Consider the following 17,665-nt stretch of genomic DNA (forward strand, 5'->3'; position numbering starts at 1 on the left):
GGCTCAGCACAGCACTGATAAAGCTGTTCAGACCGAGCAGTGATATCAGGGCTCTCTCAGCCTCACCCACCTCACAGGGGGTCTGTTGTGGGGAGAGGAAGGGAAGGCGATGGTAAGCCGCTTTGAGAGTCCTTCCGGTAAAGAAAAGCAGCATAGAAGAACCAACACTTCTTCTGTAGTACTGAGAATCCGTAGGAACAAAATACCATTCAACATGGCGGGCTGCAATGAGCAGTTGCCCAAAATCACCCCTTCCCTTTTCTGCTCCCAGAAGAAGCTCAGTGAAACAAGCTGTTTGTAGGACCCAACACTGTGGATAGGTAGGTGGGAATGTCAATGAGAGAGGCAAACCTTGCTTGTGATTTTTACGCAGGTTTGTTTTTGTTGTGTATTCTTTTAGAACGCTGAACTGAAATTCAACTTTGGCGAAGAAGACTTTAAATTTCCACCCAAAGATGGCTATATTGCGCTTGATAAGGCCCCTGAGGGGAACACTGTGAAATCTGATCACGCAGGTACATCTGTGGTCTGAACAACAGCGGCGCAAATGAGAGGTGTCTGTATAAGGCAGAATTTAAGGCACTGAAAAATATTGCCCTAGATTTTCCTCTTCTGAAAAGAGTCCAGTTGTTGATTCAAGAAACTGAAATTCTGATCCTCCTGTTTCAGGAAGTGCGCAGGTAGCTCAAACGAAACATCTCCCCAATGCTCCTAAAGCCTTGATCGTGGAGCCATCTAGAGAGCTGGCGGAGCAAACTCTAAACAACGTGAAGCAGTTCAAAAAAAACGTGGATAACCCTAAGCTAAGGTACAGTTGTGAGTGTTCTCAGTTCTTTTCTGTTACTTGGTGAAATAGATCATATCTGGATTTCTTAAAAACAAATATTGATGATGCAAGTACAAAAATAAATATTTCAATCTTCAGTTTGGAAAACCACATCATTTAGGGGGGTGGTTTATCATGCGGTGATGCTGGCAGTGGCCTTCAAAATCTGCCCCTCCCACAGGATGACACCAATATAGTCTTTACATACTGCATACAGGAGTATGAATATTCTCATGTTAGAAGAAGAAGAAGAAGAGTTGGTTCTTATATGCTGCTTTTCCCTACCCGAAGGAGCCTCAAAGCGACTTACAGTCGCCTTCCCATTCCTCTCCCCACGACACCCTGTGAGGGAGGTGAGGCTGAGGGAGACCTGATATCACTGCTTGGTCAGAACAGTTTTATCAGTGCTGTGGCGAGCCCAAGGTCACCCAGCTGGTTGCATGTGGGGGAGCGGGGAATCAAACCTGGCATGCCAGATTAGAAGTCCGCATTCCTAACCACTACACCAAACTGGCTCTCCTGAAGAGTTAGTTTCCTGAAGAATATTATTGATTCACTGCTGTGTTTTTCTGCATTCAAACTGTCTTTCTGCTCTACTAGATATGGTGACCAGAGCAGAAAATTTAGCTGTGATTTGTTTGTACTTGAGGCTTGCTGGGTGCCTACACCGCTAGCCTTTATGGGCCAGGCCAAAACACATCTTTTAATGAGCAGCTTTGTATTTTAAAGGGCCTGTTTCAGTTTTATGAGCAGTTTTTATGCTGCTTATGTTCAATGGCTTATTTTTATGTTCGTACATTGCCTTAACTGTAAGTTGCCTCAAGCAGGGCTCCAAAGAGTCAGCGTAGAAATGTCCTGTTTTTTTGTTTTTTGCATTTAGGGAACTCCTGATTATTGGTGGCGTCGCAGCAAGAGAGCAGCTCTCCATCTTGGAGCAAGGAGTGAGTTTGAGTTCTTGGTTATCAAAAGGATGTCAGTCAGCGCTGGGTACTCCATTTCAGAACACCTTGCTCAATCCTGATCCATTTCTTAACGGCTCGATTGGGAAGGAATTAACTGTTTACCTAGTGTGTCAGTCTGTTAAAGGTAAAGGTAACCGAGTCATGTCTGACCCTTGGGGCGACGCCCTCTAGCGTTTTCATGGCATACTCAATACAGGGTGGTTTGCCAGTGCCTTCCCCAGTCATGACTCAACTTTTTCTACTCTCGAGAAAGCCCTGAAACGTTCTTCAGGCTTTGAGAAACCCCAGAAGTGGGGAGGGCATGCAGAATGTGGTGGGGAAGCAGAGCTGTGGCCCCTCCCCTTCCTGCCCCCTTCAGGTCCATCATTGGCTATTTTGGGAGGGGGGTGTGTGGCTTGAGCGGATCATATGTGCTCCTATCACCTGTTAAATGCTTAGCAAGTTTTAAAAATACATTAAAAATGAATGAACTCCCTACCCATTCAGTAAACCCTTCCAGGGCCATCAAGAAACCCCAGGGTTTCCCGAAATTCTAGCTGAGAAAGCCTCCGTTAAGCATCTGTTGCTGTTTTCCAAAGCTAATTTTGTCCCTCTAACATTAAATTGTAGTTTTTGCTAATAAACTGGAAGCAACTTACCTATCTTTGGGGGACAACCATAATTGTGTACAAATGGGGTAAGATCTGTAAGGTACTTTGGCAAATTAGAACTTTGATATTTTGTTTTAGGGCGAGTTTTTATAACCTCAGGCGCACATTGTGTGCAGTGACTTGGAAGACAAATAGCACTACTTTTAGTTATGTTATTTATAGTCCACCTGAGCCTCCAGGGAGGGCGGTATATAAATTAAATAAATCTCATGGACTTAAGGCAGATGACCCATAGTGAGCCAGTGCAATCAACAAAATGAGACGTTCAGTATCCAATGCATCCAGTGCTCTGTAGTTCATGTGCATAGTCTGAATTATGTGCAAAGGAACTTCCCTTTCATGACCATATGCAGTAAATATCGTCACTTCATTTTTCAAAAACAGTGTCCTAAAATGTCCTAAACAGGTCGACATTGTTGTGGGGACCCCTGGAAGGCTGGATGATCTTGTGTCCACTGGAAAATTGAATTTGTCCCAGATCAGGTTCTTGGTTCTTGATGAGGCTGTAAGTATCTAGGTCTACCTATTTCACGGTTCGGAAATACAGTTATCCTCACATCCAAGGGTGTGGCAGGTGACAGTGGATGAGCGATAGGGTTGTGAGTGTCCTGCATAGTGCAGAGGGGTTGGACTAGATGATCCAGGAGGCCCCTTCCAACTCTGTGATTCTATGATTCCTGGCCGTGGCTCAAGTCTGCGGCCTCCATACTATGTTCAGACATTCATTTGCTGCCATACAGGCCATACAGCAGGGGTGGCCAAACTGAGGCTCTCCAGATGTCCATGGACTATAATTCCCATGAGACCCTTGTCAGCACATGCCCACAGTTTTGCCACCCCTCTTGTACATCTTGCCTTCCATAGATACGAGGGCATGCAGGAAACCTGCTTGTGCCAGCTGGATCTGTGACTGTGGCAAATGAGTCAACCCCTCTTGCAGAAATTTGATTCAACAGATGGGCACTTTGCATCTTCAGATGTCTCTGGATACTGCTTTTACCCTGGATGCGGCACTGAACAGTACAATCCTAATCCTGTTGTAATTAGAAAAATATGACTCTGCCCAGGTCAGCAGTGGAAGAAGCTAGATATTTTGTTTGTAAAACCTATCCCTCCTTACGTAAACAAGAGAGTCTTAAAATATCATGACAATATTTCTCTCAAACACAGTTTTGAATAATTGGGATTTGTTCCATTTCATCCTGTCTCATGGAGGATGGCCTTCCATCCCTTTTATCTGCATTTTATTTGTTTTTATGTTCTGTGCTTTACCGTGGTTCTGGTCTATGGCCATTTGAATAAAGAACTGAACAGCAGTGAATATGATCAAAAGTCTCCATCTTAGCAGGTCCTCCCCCTTTCCAACATGCCGGGTTCCCTCCTTCCCTGTCTGCATGGGTCACTTCCTCCAAAGGGAAGGAAACGGGTTTCGAGGACCAGTTTGACTAGTTGAAGGCAGAATTGCTAGTGGAGGAATTGGACTTAATGTTTGGAACTCGAGGTCATGTAGATAAAATATCTGATACAATTCATACTCTCCTTGCAGGATGGCCTGCTCACCCAAGGCTATTCAGACTTCATCCACAGAATTCATTCTCAGATTCCTCAGATAACTTCGGATGGGAAAAGGCTGCAGGTAGGAAGGCTCATTCGTTGTGTCAGTGCTGATGTATTTCAGTGAGCGTGTGTGTGTGTGCGCGTTTAACAAATGTTGGTCACTCTAAGGACAATTTTGAACCTCCCAAGTATTTTCTAATGAATTGTGAACTATGAGCATCATCAATGTAAGATTTCTAGATGTTTTTGGGTGGAACTTGTATATTGTTATAAAGCTGATCTCTCCATTGCCTGGCAAAGAAAAAAGAAACTAGAATAAAGGATACATCCTGGAGAATTTTCCACACTCAAAATGTATAGCATGAAAGTGATATTTTCATGCTGTATGTTTTGAGTGTGGGAAATCCTTTACAAATGTTTTACTCATTTTGAAAGAGCATAAACTTCATAGAAGGGTTGTTTTTCCCCGTGTTCCCCAAATGTTCCCATTTTTCTGTCAGAAAAATGTGGGGAAGTCCTTAAATTGGTACCACGTTGTTGTTGTTGTTGTTGTTGTTTTCTCCCTCCCACCTCAGTGTTTCCCAGCTCTACTTGAACCACAGCTTTCTTGCCGTGTGTCCAAGCTATGACAGATCTCTTGACCTGTAAGGCTCTCTGTGTTTGTAGGTAATCGTGTGCTCTGCAACACTTCATTCGTTTGACGTGAAGAAGCTGTCAGAGAAGATCATGCACTTCCCCACTTGGGTGGACTTGAAAGGAGAAGATTCGGTCCCGGAAACTGTGCACCACGTTGTGGTCCCTGTGAACCCAAAAACTGACAAACTCTGGGAAAGGCTGGGCAAGAATCACATCCGGGTAAGCAGTCTATTTAAAAAGGACCTTGTTCCTCTCAAGGTTATGTAGTCAAGGCCAGATTGATGCCTCTAAGCCAGTGGTCCCCACCCCCTGGTCCGTGGACTGGTACCGGCCCATGGATCAGTCGTTACGGGGATGCGGCTCCTTCTTGTCCTCCTCTCCGGCTGCTGCCTTGGGGGCTGCCCTGTCACTCTGCTGCCGGCTCATCTTTGATGCTCTCCAGAGGTCTCCATGGCTGGTTCTCCCCCTTGGCATAGCACTGCGCAGCTGCTGCTGGCAGTGCCCCACAGGGGGCAGCGGGAAAGCAAGTGAAGCAGGGGCTCAAATGGCGGTGACATCCCTTGGCAAAAGACTACCTCCCCCCCCCCCCCCCCAGGCTTCAGTAAAATTGTCAAGCATTGACCGGTCCCTGGTGATAAAAAGGTTGGGGACCACTGCTCTAAGCCATTCTGGAACATTTTTAAATGAAGGTGAAAAGAAGTGCGGTTACTGAATTATATATTGTAACACACTCTTTTTGATGTTATCAAAATACTTTTTGCTATGTTGCATTCTATTGGCTCAGTCCCTTTAGTGCATAGAACTACTGTGATCGCTGTTTTAATTGTATGACTTTTTAACTTTGTAGACTGATGAAGTGCATGCAAAAGACAACACCAGACCTGGTACTAATTCTCCAGGTAACCAACCAATCTTTCGCAAACTTTCATATATAACCTTTTGAAATCTAACAGCTTTAGCGAATTCCTGCAGTAATGCAGCATTTTATTATACCTCCGAAGGGAGAGCCTCTCATTGCTGTGAAATCCTCCTCTTCCCCCCTCTTATCCTCATCCAAATAAGAAACAGCCAAAGCCTTCAGCTAATGTTGATAAAACAGCTTCCATAGTTGATCATGACTTGTGGCCTGGCAGGCCAATGTTTTGCAGCCCCAGGGAAGAAGTGGTGTTTACTCCCCTGCCCCCAAGCTTCTCACCATGTTCCAGCAGAGATACAGTAAGCAGTTGCCGGGGTGAAGGGGTGAGGCAGGATACCCCATTGCAGGTGGAACTTCATATTCTGTTTGCATATACCTCCAAGTTTTTTGCTGGGTGCCAGCATTGGTAGAGTAAGTGGTTTCCACAGAGGGGAAGGGATTTGATCCCTCCATACTGGGGTGCAGTGAGAAGCTGAGGAGTCAGGGAGTCAACTATTTTATTCATTGCTTCCCAGAGATGCATGCCTGAGTCCAAGGCCCCTGGAATGTTCCAACCAGGGATGGAGCAGGGTAAAGCATTCCCTCTTTCCTCCCAGGATGAGTCATTTGCATACAGTGGGAAACGTCTGTGATGACCAGACCCACTTCCCTCTCTCAAAGGCTATAGCAGTAGAATGGTGCTAAGTGGCCCCTCATATATAACAGCTCTAGAACGTTATGAGGTGACTTGTCCTTCCCTAGCATTTCCTACGTGTTTTCACTGCCTCTAAATGCTCTTAAAGTTCTTAAGTTGGACCTAAAGAACTGACTGGCTTAATTATATTTGTTAGCATGACAGGAGTGTCAGCATGTGGGGGTGGGTCTGAGGTAAAAGGCAATCCTTTACCCTGAATAAAACAATTGTCTTCTCTTAGAGTCTATTTAGAAATATAACAGCATAACAATGTTGGTAAAAATTCACAAGCAGAATGGTTTCAGATAGGTTCTGTTCGTCTTTCTATCAAGTTCCTTAAATAGACCTAGCTGTTTTCTCCCTTCGACCGAGGCTAAACTCTACCACAAAGCTGAATTTCCTGACTTGCCATTTAGATGAACCACTCAATGGGGACAGATTTCTCTCGCCCTTCACCCTCTTCACCAACTCGACTCTCTTTCCATAAGCACTCCGAACTAATTCTCTCACAATAAACCATTCGACTCTGCTCCCGAGGGTACAACACACTTCCATCTCCCATCCAGCCCCCTGCTTCTTACTCTAGAGCTGCCTTACTCAGCTTTTTTATTATTGAGAAACCCCTGGAACATTCCTCAGGCTTAGAGAAACGCCAGAAGTGGCGCAGTCATGCAGAACAAGGTTGGGGAGGGTAGCTCTACACATGCCCATCCGGGGTCCCTCCTTTCCCCACCTCCTCTAGTGTCATCATTGGCCTTTTTAGGAAGAAGAAGAAGAGTTGGTTCTTATATGCCGCTTTTCTCTACCTGAAGGAGTCTCAAAGCGGCTTACAGTCGCCTTCCCATTCCTCTCCCCACAACAGACACCCTGTGGGGTGGGTGAGGCTGAGAGAGCCCTGATATCACTGCTAGGTCAGAACAGCTTTATCAGTGCTGTGGCGAGCCCAAGGCAAGCTCAGCTGGCTGCATGTGGGGGAGTGCAGAATCGAACCCGGCTCGCCAGATTAGAAGTCTGCACTCCTGACCACTACACCAAGCTGGCTCTCTGGAAGGGGAAGCAGTTTCGTCATGACCGTATGTGGTCATATCACCTGATAAATGTTGAACAATTTTTAAAAAATATATAAAAGATTAGTTGACTCCTACCCATTTGGAAAACCATCCCAGGGTCAAGAAACCCCAGGGTTTCATGCAAGCCTGTTTGAGAAAGCCTGCCCTAGAGGTCTGCATTTAAAATCACGGCAACATACATATAAACTCCCATATTAAATCACACAGATAAGTTTGCATAATAAAACATCACAGGCTGCCCGACAGTTTCTTAGTCTGCTTTTGTCAACATAGTTGCTTGAGTTGGGGACCCTTGCTTTGAGCAAACTCCATCGGAGACTATTACACTGCCCAGAGTTGCAAAAATCATAACTTATATTCGGAAGTCAAACTAGAGCATGCACCTTTTTTTAACTGGATCGTAACTTTTGTTGTACTGAGTGGGAGTCAGTAATGCTCTTGTTCTTAGAAATGTGGTCCGAAGCAATCAAGATCCTAAAGGGAGAGTACGCTGTCCGGGCCATCAAGGAACACAAGATGGATCAAGCCATTATCTTCTGTAGAACTAAAATAGACTGTGACAACATGGAGCAATACTTTATCCAGCAAGGAGGAGGTAACAATTCAACACTTTGTTCTTCACTGTGTTCATCCATCAAGTGGGACCAGTTTGCAAGCACTGTCCCACACACACCCACACACCAAGTTTAGTTTATTTAGTCATATGGTATTAGACCAGAATACGAAGTATAAGAACGTTGTTGTGATGCTCAGTTTGATCCAAAAGGGTAGTTTTTACCGTGGATATTTTCCCAGTGTTGGATTTCAGAGTGCCTGGCCTGTGTAAATGTGGTGAAGGTTTTATAAGGTGGTCTTGGAAATGGTTCCAAGCTCTTCCTTAGCCAAAGAAATGCACATTTTTTTTCAAAATGGCAGAATTCATTGGAAGCCCTTAGCAGCACGAGTCTGTTTTGCCACTCTGTTAACTGTGTGTCTGTTGAACTCTCTGCAGTTAGCAGCCAGCTTTTTCCCCATGCAGCAAGGCGTCTCCCCCTTCCCTTTCCCATTACAAACCATTAAATCAGTCTTGGCACCATCGCCTTAAGGGGAAAGCCTGTTTCAGAAGATGTTCTTTGGGCATACTGTTGCTCTGGCCCTGGGAGCCCTTAGCATTTTCTCTCCCTTCTTATTATTATGAGCTAGACTAGTTTCAAAGCCCATTCCTAAGAACGGGCCTTGAAAGGGTCCCCTCCCCTGAGCCCTGGCCAGGCAGCTTAAGGTGGCTTTGGGCCGCAGCTTGCAGCCAGATCAAGTGGGGCGGGCAGGGGCTATCCCGGGACAGAGCTCCTTAGCAGGCAGTCAGCAGTTCGGGAGGCCCTTGTCAGCAGGCCCAGCCTAGCAGGCCTAGAGGCCCTCATTAGCAAGCCCTCCACCACAACCCTTTGCCCAGGGCCCTCTCCCTTACCTGCTGCTGGCTCCAGGCACTGAGGTGTCTGAGAGCAAAGAGGCTAGAGTCCAGGGAAGGAGGGTGGGAGCTGCAGGGGCAGGGCCAGGGCCAATTTTGCTGGACCCTGATTGGCCCTATTCCAACTTGGACAGCAGGACACGTTCCACCCCCCCAGGCTGTTTCACAAATACATAGAGGAACCATGGATAAGGATGTTCCTTTGGCTGAAATAAGTATCTTGTCTTGAGTCCAGTAACAGTTTTGACAACCATGTCTATTTCGAAACAGTTTTAAGATGCAAGCTCCCAGTTACTTTTCAGTTCTGTATTTGAGACACTTTAATATTCACCCCATCAGACGGCCTCCTGGTCAATCCAAACCATCCCCAAATACTCAAAGCTGCTTAACTTTGGTCTGAATGACCATAAATAAAATTTCTAGTTGTTGCTGTACTCTTGTGTGAACATTAAGGATAAGTGTTGAAAACAAACATTTGTGTTCCCCCAGTGTGTTTTTAATGTAGATGGGGTCCTGAGGTACTGGAAGTGTGCATTGTTTTTAGTGCCTAAATGTTCTAACTAGTATATTTTGATTACAAAAATATCCTTATCAGCTGTTGAGGTTGCTATGTGCCGTTTTCTGAACTTTATTTTGATCTGGAGCTGTATGAAATTATTAATCTTTCAGGGCTTGGTAGGTAATTATGGGAATCCTAGTAAACTGAGGAAGGAATTTTCTGTTCTCTTTTTTAAGGTCCAGATAGAAAAGGGAATCAGTTCTCATGTGTCTGCTTGCATGGTGACAGAAAACCTCATGAAAGGAAACAGAATTTGGAGCGCTTCAAGGTAATTACTAGAATGGCAGTTTAATATATCGATCAGTTAAAGCTGTGTTTGATCAGTGGGAGTGAACTCTTTGGTCTGTTGACTGCTAACTATCAACCTAGTTGGGTCGGATTTGGCAATTCATCAGTAGCAGTCATGGATCTTTTCTGCAATCCCCTGCCCCCAGCAGTTCTTTCCAAACCTGGAGGAAATTCTGGGGCGCATTTGGACAGATAGCCCCATGGGTTGGGAGGAAACAATAAAAAGGGGGCGGGAATGAAAATATTTACATACATACATACATACATACATACATACATACATACATACATACATACATGTAAAGGTATCCCCTGTGCCAACACTAAGTCATGTCTGACCTTTGGAGTGACACCCTCTAGCAGACTCAATACAGGGTGGTTTTTCTTGGCAGACTCAATACGGGGTGGTTTGCCAGTGCCTTCCCCAGTCATTACCGTTTACCCCCCAGCAAGCTGGGTACTCATTTTACCGACCTTGGAAGGATGGAAGGCTGAGTCAACCTTGAGCCAACTGCTGGGATTGCCTGCTACCTTACCACTCTGTGCCACAAGAGGCCATACATACATGCATGCATACATACATACATACTGCCCCTCTCGGACGTACTGTCTCAGGGTGGTTTACAGAATCTAAAGGCTCGCTGAAACCAGTACATTCCACAATATAAAAACAAACTAAAATTTTAGAACCTCAGATTAATCTCAGTTGCACCAGCCCAGATTACTGGGATCAATAATAGTTTATAGTCAGCCGAGGTATTGGATATTAGGAGGAGTCGGAAGAGGGAGGGAGGGCAGAAGAGGCAGGAGGGAGGCCCAAGATTTAGATAGAAATATAGTTGGTCTCAACCATAAATGGCTTCTGTCATTTCCATCGCCCCCCACTGAGAGAAGGAGAGAATGATCTTGCCCCCTCCCAACTCTCCTGACCCACATGGCTATTTGTCCACAAGGGTCCCATTACCCTGGGAGTAAACTTCCCCAAGGACAGAAGAGAGGGCTGGGGAACGGGAACGGGGGAAAGCTCTGTAATCCTTACATCTGCAACCTCTTGAGTCAGCAATTATCCCTTAAAGCAGCAGCCCCCAACCTTTTTCAGGCTGGGGACCGCTAGCAGGGGTTGGGGGGTGAGTGCGGCCCGAGGTGCCGCACATGTGTAACATCTCCGTGCATGCACGTGTTTGCAGAAGTGTCGCACATGCGCGTTTGTGCCCCGGTGGGTGCAAACGTGCATGTGCAACAGCTCCGTGCATGCGCCTATGCGCCGGCTGGCGTCTGCCCCTCCCCCCCCCCCCCCGCGCAGCAAGAAGCCTGGCGATCTTCTCGCTGCAGGGGGGCGGGAGAGGGAAGCGCGACTGCCGGACACGGCCCACGGGTTGACAACCCCTGCCTTAAGGAGACTTTTTTTTCCTTTCAAGAAAATAGGTACTAGATACATCTTTAGGTGTGGTTTTCTTTTCTCTTAAATCTTAAGTTCTTGCAGTTCCTTTACTCTTGAGGTGGTACCTAGTATCCAAATGTTATCAGTACAGAAAGGCGATCGACTAACAATTCATGAATTATCGAACCCTATTAATCAATATTGCTTCTAATCCTTTTTAAGGTGCCATGAAAGACATTTAGGCCTTCTCCATAAACTATCCGAGGCCACCACCATCCATTGACAGCATAGCCCCGAGTAGCCCCTGTAGCTTCTCTTGCCAGTGTAGGCAGCCTAGGTCTGATAAATTCCATCTGGTGTTATCTGCCAAGATTTCTGCTTCTCGTTGTGGCAGTTAGCTCTGGGTTCCAGCAAGCAGTTGCTGCAAGGCCTAGGGGCCCCGTTCCAGTTGCTGCCAAGTTCCAACCATACCCAATGCAGGTGAGCTGAGGCAGAATGCAGGGGTTGTCAAGGATTTTGCACCGTCTCTTCAGTTTGTGACTCTTAGATTTGACATCTTTTGCATCTAACGTGGAATGATTTTCTGAAAATAAACTTTGGTGCACATGCATCTGAATAAAGGCTATTTCTGTTTTTAGAAAGCAGACGTCAGATTCTTGATCTGCACCGATGTAGCTGCTAGAGGAATTGACATCAGTGGTGTTCCTTATGGTAAGAACTACAGTTAGTTGATGATCATCTGTATTCTTAATGTTTTCGTTCTTTTAAAACGGGACATGTAGACACAACCTAACTGGAAGTGAAGCCTTTGCTTACCTCATAGTGGGAGGTCTGTGAACTGCATGTAAAAAATTCTTTTCCAGTTTTCTTCCTTTTAATTTGAAAATTAACTTTGTGGGGGGAAATTCTGCTGTCCACTGTTCTCTAGCAAAGTGAGGGACCACTGATTCCATTTACTGTTGGGAAACCTTTGTGAGTCAGGATTTTCAACACATGTTGTCATCAGAACGAAAAATCGAGGTTGATTGGCTGTCAAAGATGACATGTGTTCCCATGTTAGAAGAAGAAGAAGAGTTGATTCTTATATGCCGCTTTTCCCTACCCGAAGGAGTCTCACAGCAGTTTACAGTCGCCTTCCCTTTCCTCTCCCCACCACAGACACCCTGTGAGGTGGGTGAGGCTGAGAGAGCCCTGATATCACTGCTCGGTCAGAACAGCTTTATCAGTGCTGTTGTGAGCCCAAGGTCACCCAGCTGGTTGCATGTGGGGGAGTGCAGAATCGAACCCGGCTCGCCAGGTTAGAAGTCCGCCCTCCTAACCACTACACCAAACTGGCTCTCAGACTGGTTAATGACCACTCCACAATTTTATCTTATTGAAGTCAAACAGCGGAAGTCTTCTCACTAATATTTTTTTTTGTGAAGAATCAAAGTTTTGTTTTTGTTTTATCTCTGCAATTTGAGTGTATTTCTGTTCTTTTTTTTTTTCTGGGAGTGGCCGTGGTTTAAAATGTGGGTGGAACATTTGTATGTACGTTTGTGTGCCTGTTTCTGCTGAGGGCGTCAATAGCTTCCTTGAGATCCTTGAAGGGGGTCTGTGACCGCCAAACATTTACGAACCTGTGCTCTAGATATCCTAGGCACCTACGCTTCCCAGCAAGTGCAGATGACAGCCAGGAATTGAAAATGAGAAATGTAGACTGTAAGATGTATGAGGAGGAAGGAATCCCTGGAGAAGAGCCTAATGCTGGGAGTGTTTGAGGGCAAAAGAAGAAGGGGATGACAGAGAATGAGGTGGCTGGATGGAGTCACTGAAGCAGTCAGTGCAAACTTAAATGGACTCCGGGGAATGGTAGAGGACAGGAAGACTTGGAGGATCATTGTCCATGGGGTTGCGATGGGTAGGACACGACTTCACAACTAACAACAACAAAGATGTATGTGCGCATCTGTATCACTACTGCAGCAGAGAGTCTTACACAACTTACAACTTTCTACCTAGAACCATACAGATCTAAAGACAACTCCCCAACCCTCAATGTTAATGTCAATGTTTAATTGTTATATTTTTAAGGGGTTTTAGGGGATTAGACTGGGTTTTGTTGTTTTATTGTAAACCGCCGCGAGTCTGAATGGAGTGCGGCAGTATATAAATACGAAAATAAATAAACAAACAAACACACAATGCCTTGTTCTTAATAGTTATCAATGTCACGCTTCCGGATGAAAAACAGAACTACGTTCATCGGATTGGCAGAGTGGGAAGAGCTGAGCGGTATGCTTGTTAGATTTCTATTTGTTCCTCACACTACAAAATATACACATGCACAGACACACACACACTAGAAGCGACTGCCATTTTGAAAACAGGTGTGGGGAGGGCCAGCGAGAGCCATGGGGCCATAGTGGAGCGTGAGCACAGGCATGCCCATGAGCTCTGGCAGTGGCTGGGGAGAGCAGCATTGTGCTTGCTGAGGGGGCAGGCCGGGTTCTCCACTGAGACTCCGGTAGCAAGGACAGTGGGAGGAGAGTGCAGAAGGTCACAGACGGCATCAGTGGGGTAGGGGAACATGGTGGTGCCAATGTGGGGGAGTTTTTTGTGCTGACCCCAACACGGAGAGAGTTAGGGAGGGCATGACTGGGCCAGGAAACACGGTAGTGCCTTCTCACTGGCAATAGGAACATTTCTCACCATCCCTCACCAGTGAGGACACCTTATAGGTTCTCGGTGGGGGAGGGCTCTCCTACTGAGGAGCAATCAAGTGCTGGGGGGAGAGCATGACAGCCCAACATGTTGTCAGGTAGTTCGGTCACAATGTGATGTAGCATTTTTATATGTGTGTGTGCGTGTTTAAGGTTTTAGATTGATTTAAAATGTGCTTCTTTTCAGGATGGGCCTGGCTATTTCCCTTGTGGCATCTGAAAAAGAAAAGGTGACTGTTGCTTCTATGTAGCTGGATGAGAGAGCATGTAGAAAGTGTGTCTGATTTTGTTTGGAGGAAAAATCATTGTTGACATCCCTGCTTGCATCCAAAGACCACCTCAGGGTAGCTCAGAACCATGGAAAGCAGTTGGGAAAGAATCTCTTGATTATTTGTTGACGTTGCCTAAGCATGTCCTTTATATTTCATCCCTAGGTTTGGTACCACTCGTGCCCCAGTCGAGGAAAGGGTTGCTACAATACAAGACTGAAGGATGAGGGTGGCTGTACCATTTGGTACAATGAGATGCAGGTAAGCTTTTTAGTAGGGCCATTTAAAAAAAAAACTGCTTATTTTTTTTCTGGGCATGTCAAAAGTCATACAGCATGGGGCTCAGACCCTTGAGTGGGCGATAAATCTTTAAGTCACAGTCATTACAATTGCAAAGTGACGTTCGGTTTCATTGAGATGGAAGTTTCATGTTGATACCGTAACCCAGAGGCGAACAAACCGGTCAGTCCTAGAGGAGATCAGCCCTGACTGCTCTTAAGAAGGCCAGATCCTGAAGATGAAACTCCAATACTTTGGCCACCTCATGAGAAGGAAGGACTCCCTGGAGAGGAGCCTAATGCTGGGAGCGATCGAGGGCAAAAGAAGAAGGGGACGACAGAGAATGAGGTGGCTGGATGGAGTCACTGAAGCAGTCGGTGCAAACTTAAATGGACTCCGGGGAATGGTAGAGGACAGGAAGGCCTGGAGGATCATTGTCCATGGGGTTGCGATGGGTCGGATACGACTTCGCACCTAAGAACAACAATCTTTGAAGATATTTAGGTGGTTCTTGTTTACTCAAAACATTGGTCCACCTGGCCTGTTGCAGACTTGGAACCACTTATTGTTAAGCAATGCAAGTTTTATTAGGGCTCTGATAATCTCACTGACTAGACAGAGGGGCTTCTGAGATGAGTCTCCACTGTGCACACTGAAGCCATGTTTCTTGTTCTGCACATTTAAAATGGACACCGTCTCACAATCAAATTACCTTAGATCCACTTTCATTATATGTATGCTGAAGTAAATTCTGCTCTCTTGAGCTTGGCCGTTTGGTCATCTGTTCCTGGTTGAGTTCATTTCCCATCTGGCACTTCTTATATATTTGGGTGTAGGAATTTGCTTGATATGTATTCCAGATCATGAAAAGCCACAACCGCCTCTTAGCAGGTTTTTTGTCATCCTCATAGCTGTTGGGTGAAATAGAAGAACACCTGAACTGTACCATTTCCCAGGTTGACTCGGATGTTAAGGTCCCAGTGGATGATTTTGATGGCAAAGTCACATATGGACAGAAGAGGGCTGCTGGTGGTAAGCAGAAAACTGTTGAGCAGGGCTTTTGGGTTAGAAGTCTGATTTGCTCATAGGCAGCCACCTAATTTTGCTTTGTCAACGGAGAACCATTTTTTTCTGGGCTTGACGTGTTGTCACCTTTGCTGGATCCAAGCCCATAAGCGTTGCTATAGCTGAAAGGATTTCTGCCCATGAAGTCTGATTTTTGCCGCTTCCCCTCTGCGGCAGCCCAAAATGCCCTCTGAAATTGTATTTCTGTGAGGCAAGGGATGCCATACCCCCCCCCACACACACACACAGGAACAGTATGTTGGGAGGTATTGGAGATTGTAGCAGGGAGGGGTAGGGGAAGCGGCAAAAGTTGCTCTTCATGGGTAGAGATTCTTCTGCTCACAGAAATGTTTCATTGTGCAGATAAAGGAAAACAGTTAACAAGCTAAAGCATCTTACATAAAATTGGATCTAAATTATTTTTACATCTGGGAAAATTTGCTGTTGTGCAAAGTGCCAGGTTAGACTTTCGCTGTAAAGTGTTAATTTTAAATGTGTAGCCAGGCAATCACAGAGGCTGCATTTAGACATCCATGGCAAACCCTGGGTTAATTAGACTTGTGTTTGTGCCACAAGCTTTCGTTAGTCTGCCAAGTGCAAGACCTGGCTGGCATGTAAATCCTGGACTTTTCCAATGTTATTGAACTTCCTTACGCACCCCTTCACCCAGCTGGTCCCGAGTTTTGGGCTGGGTGGTCATCACTACGCTATTGTCGGATGGACGGCCGTCCGACAACACCCCCAGACGTCTTAGCCAGTTGCCTGGAGGTCATAGTGGATAGGCTCAATGGAAGTCAGATGAAGTTTAATCCAGCTAAGACAGAGGACATTCTTTGGATGAGGTCCAAGGCCCGGGTTACAGATGTTGTGCACCAGGCATTTTTCCACCTACACCAGGCACGACAGCTACCTTACCTGACAACATCCAACCTAGCCACAGTGGTCCATGCAAGTCACCTCCAGATTAGACTTCAGTAACTCACTCTACACAGGGCTGCCCTTGAGGCTGCTCCAGAAACACCAACCGGTCCAGACCGCAGCAACCTGGCTCCTGACAAGCGCCCCCATGGAGAGCGCATATTACACTAGGGCTGTCCCAGCTGCAGTAGCTCCAGACTGGAGACCAGATTTTTATCTTGAAGACCCCTGTTATAGGGAATCAATACTAGGAGGCAGGTTTTAATTGGAAGACACTATGATTTCATTATGTATGATGATTTCATACTGTTGCTAACCGCCCCGAGCTGTTGGGATGGGGTGATATGCAAATAAAAGATTTATTTATTCATTTATGTCTCTCACTTAATCCCTATATATTACTGTCTCTCTGACGGGTGGTCATGAAAGGCACTGCTATTCCACCCCCACCCCACTCCCCCCAAAAAATCCCTGTTGTAACTAACTTGGGAAATGTGTTTTTGTTTGTTTCAGAACTGCTATTCAGGCTGCTATTCTATTGTGTGCAGTCCTCAGGATAGTGTCGGCATACTGTCATCCATATCTAGTATTGGCGATTGGAAAGTCTTGCCAGTAGATACGGTTGACAGTATGCATGCCCTCTCCCGAGAGTTGTACAGGCACTGAAAGATCCCAGATTTTCCAAATCGGCTTGTCTTTAGTATTATTTTCATTTATAGCGGAAGCCTTTAACACTGCCTTAAGTAGAAATAAGCAGTCTTAGTAGTTCAATGTAGCAAGCATAGTTTTCATATTCTGATGTGAGTCATAAGTTCAGCTTAATTTAGATCCTGGGTTCTTTTGGCAGGTGGAACCTATAAAGGCCATGTGGATATTTTGGCACCTACCGTACAAGAGTTGGCGGCCCTTGAAAAAGAGGCTCAGACGTCTTTCTTGCATCTTGGCTACCTTCCTAACCAGCTGTTTAGAACATTTTGATTGCTCTTGGGTGTGAGTTGGGCTCAGTGCCTCTCTGCTAAAAATGCTAAAATTCCTGTACCGTCTTGCAACGGTGGTGTTTCATTCAGTTCAAGGCACCAGCCTTGCATGTTGAGTAGTGTTGAAAAATGTAAACCCCAATTAATTAATTATTAGTACTGATGATGATCAAATAAAACTGAATTACTCAAACCATGTTTTTTTGGCGGTGGTGTAGTTCTTCTCCCTCCCCCCCTTTTCTTGTCCTCAATTAGAGGTTCCCAAAGTGGGTGGTATGCCTCTCCCAAGGGCAGTGGAAAATTCCAAGGGGGGTGGTGAGGAATTTGGAGGCAGTACGGGGGTAGCAGTCTGACTGTTCCTGCTTCAGCTGCGTTTTTCTAGCAAGAGACATTCCAAGGTGGCTTGTCGTTGCCTGCCTCTGGGTAGTAATGACCCTGGACTTCCTTGGTGGTCTCCCATCCCAGTGCTGAGCAGCCCAACCCTGCTGGATGG

At 45.8% G+C, this 17,665-nt stretch overlaps 1 protein-coding gene across 1 annotated transcript in view; it reads left to right on the forward strand.

Annotated features, from left to right (window-relative positions):
• DDX1 (DEAD-box helicase 1) overlaps positions 1–17,370 on the forward strand; it is a 30,096-nt gene extending 12,726 nt beyond the window's left edge. Inside the window, exons 12-26 of the mRNA XM_077311001.1 lie at positions 401–515; positions 670–808; positions 1,707–1,767; positions 2,845–2,943; positions 3,985–4,074; positions 4,662–4,850; positions 5,479–5,530; positions 7,739–7,885; positions 9,470–9,561; positions 11,601–11,673; positions 13,164–13,236; positions 13,852–13,894; positions 14,099–14,194; positions 15,124–15,244; positions 17,043–17,370. Of these exons, the coding sequence (XP_077167116.1) occupies positions 401–515; positions 670–808; positions 1,707–1,767; positions 2,845–2,943; positions 3,985–4,074; positions 4,662–4,850; positions 5,479–5,530; positions 7,739–7,885; positions 9,470–9,561; positions 11,601–11,673; positions 13,164–13,236; positions 13,852–13,894; positions 14,099–14,194; positions 15,124–15,244; positions 17,043–17,173 (1,521 nt within the window). The 3' untranslated portion in view covers positions 17,174–17,370. The remainder of the gene's footprint in view (positions 1–400; positions 516–669; positions 809–1,706; positions 1,768–2,844; positions 2,944–3,984; positions 4,075–4,661; positions 4,851–5,478; positions 5,531–7,738; positions 7,886–9,469; positions 9,562–11,600; positions 11,674–13,163; positions 13,237–13,851; positions 13,895–14,098; positions 14,195–15,123; positions 15,245–17,042) is intronic.
• The last annotated feature ends 295 nt before the right edge of the window (positions 17,371–17,665 follow it).

This window comes from Paroedura picta, chromosome 1, assembly GCF_049243985.1.
Source record: "Paroedura picta isolate Pp20150507F chromosome 1, Ppicta_v3.0, whole genome shotgun sequence".
NCBI classification, from domain to species: Eukaryota; Metazoa; Chordata; class Lepidosauria; order Squamata; family Gekkonidae; genus Paroedura; species Paroedura picta.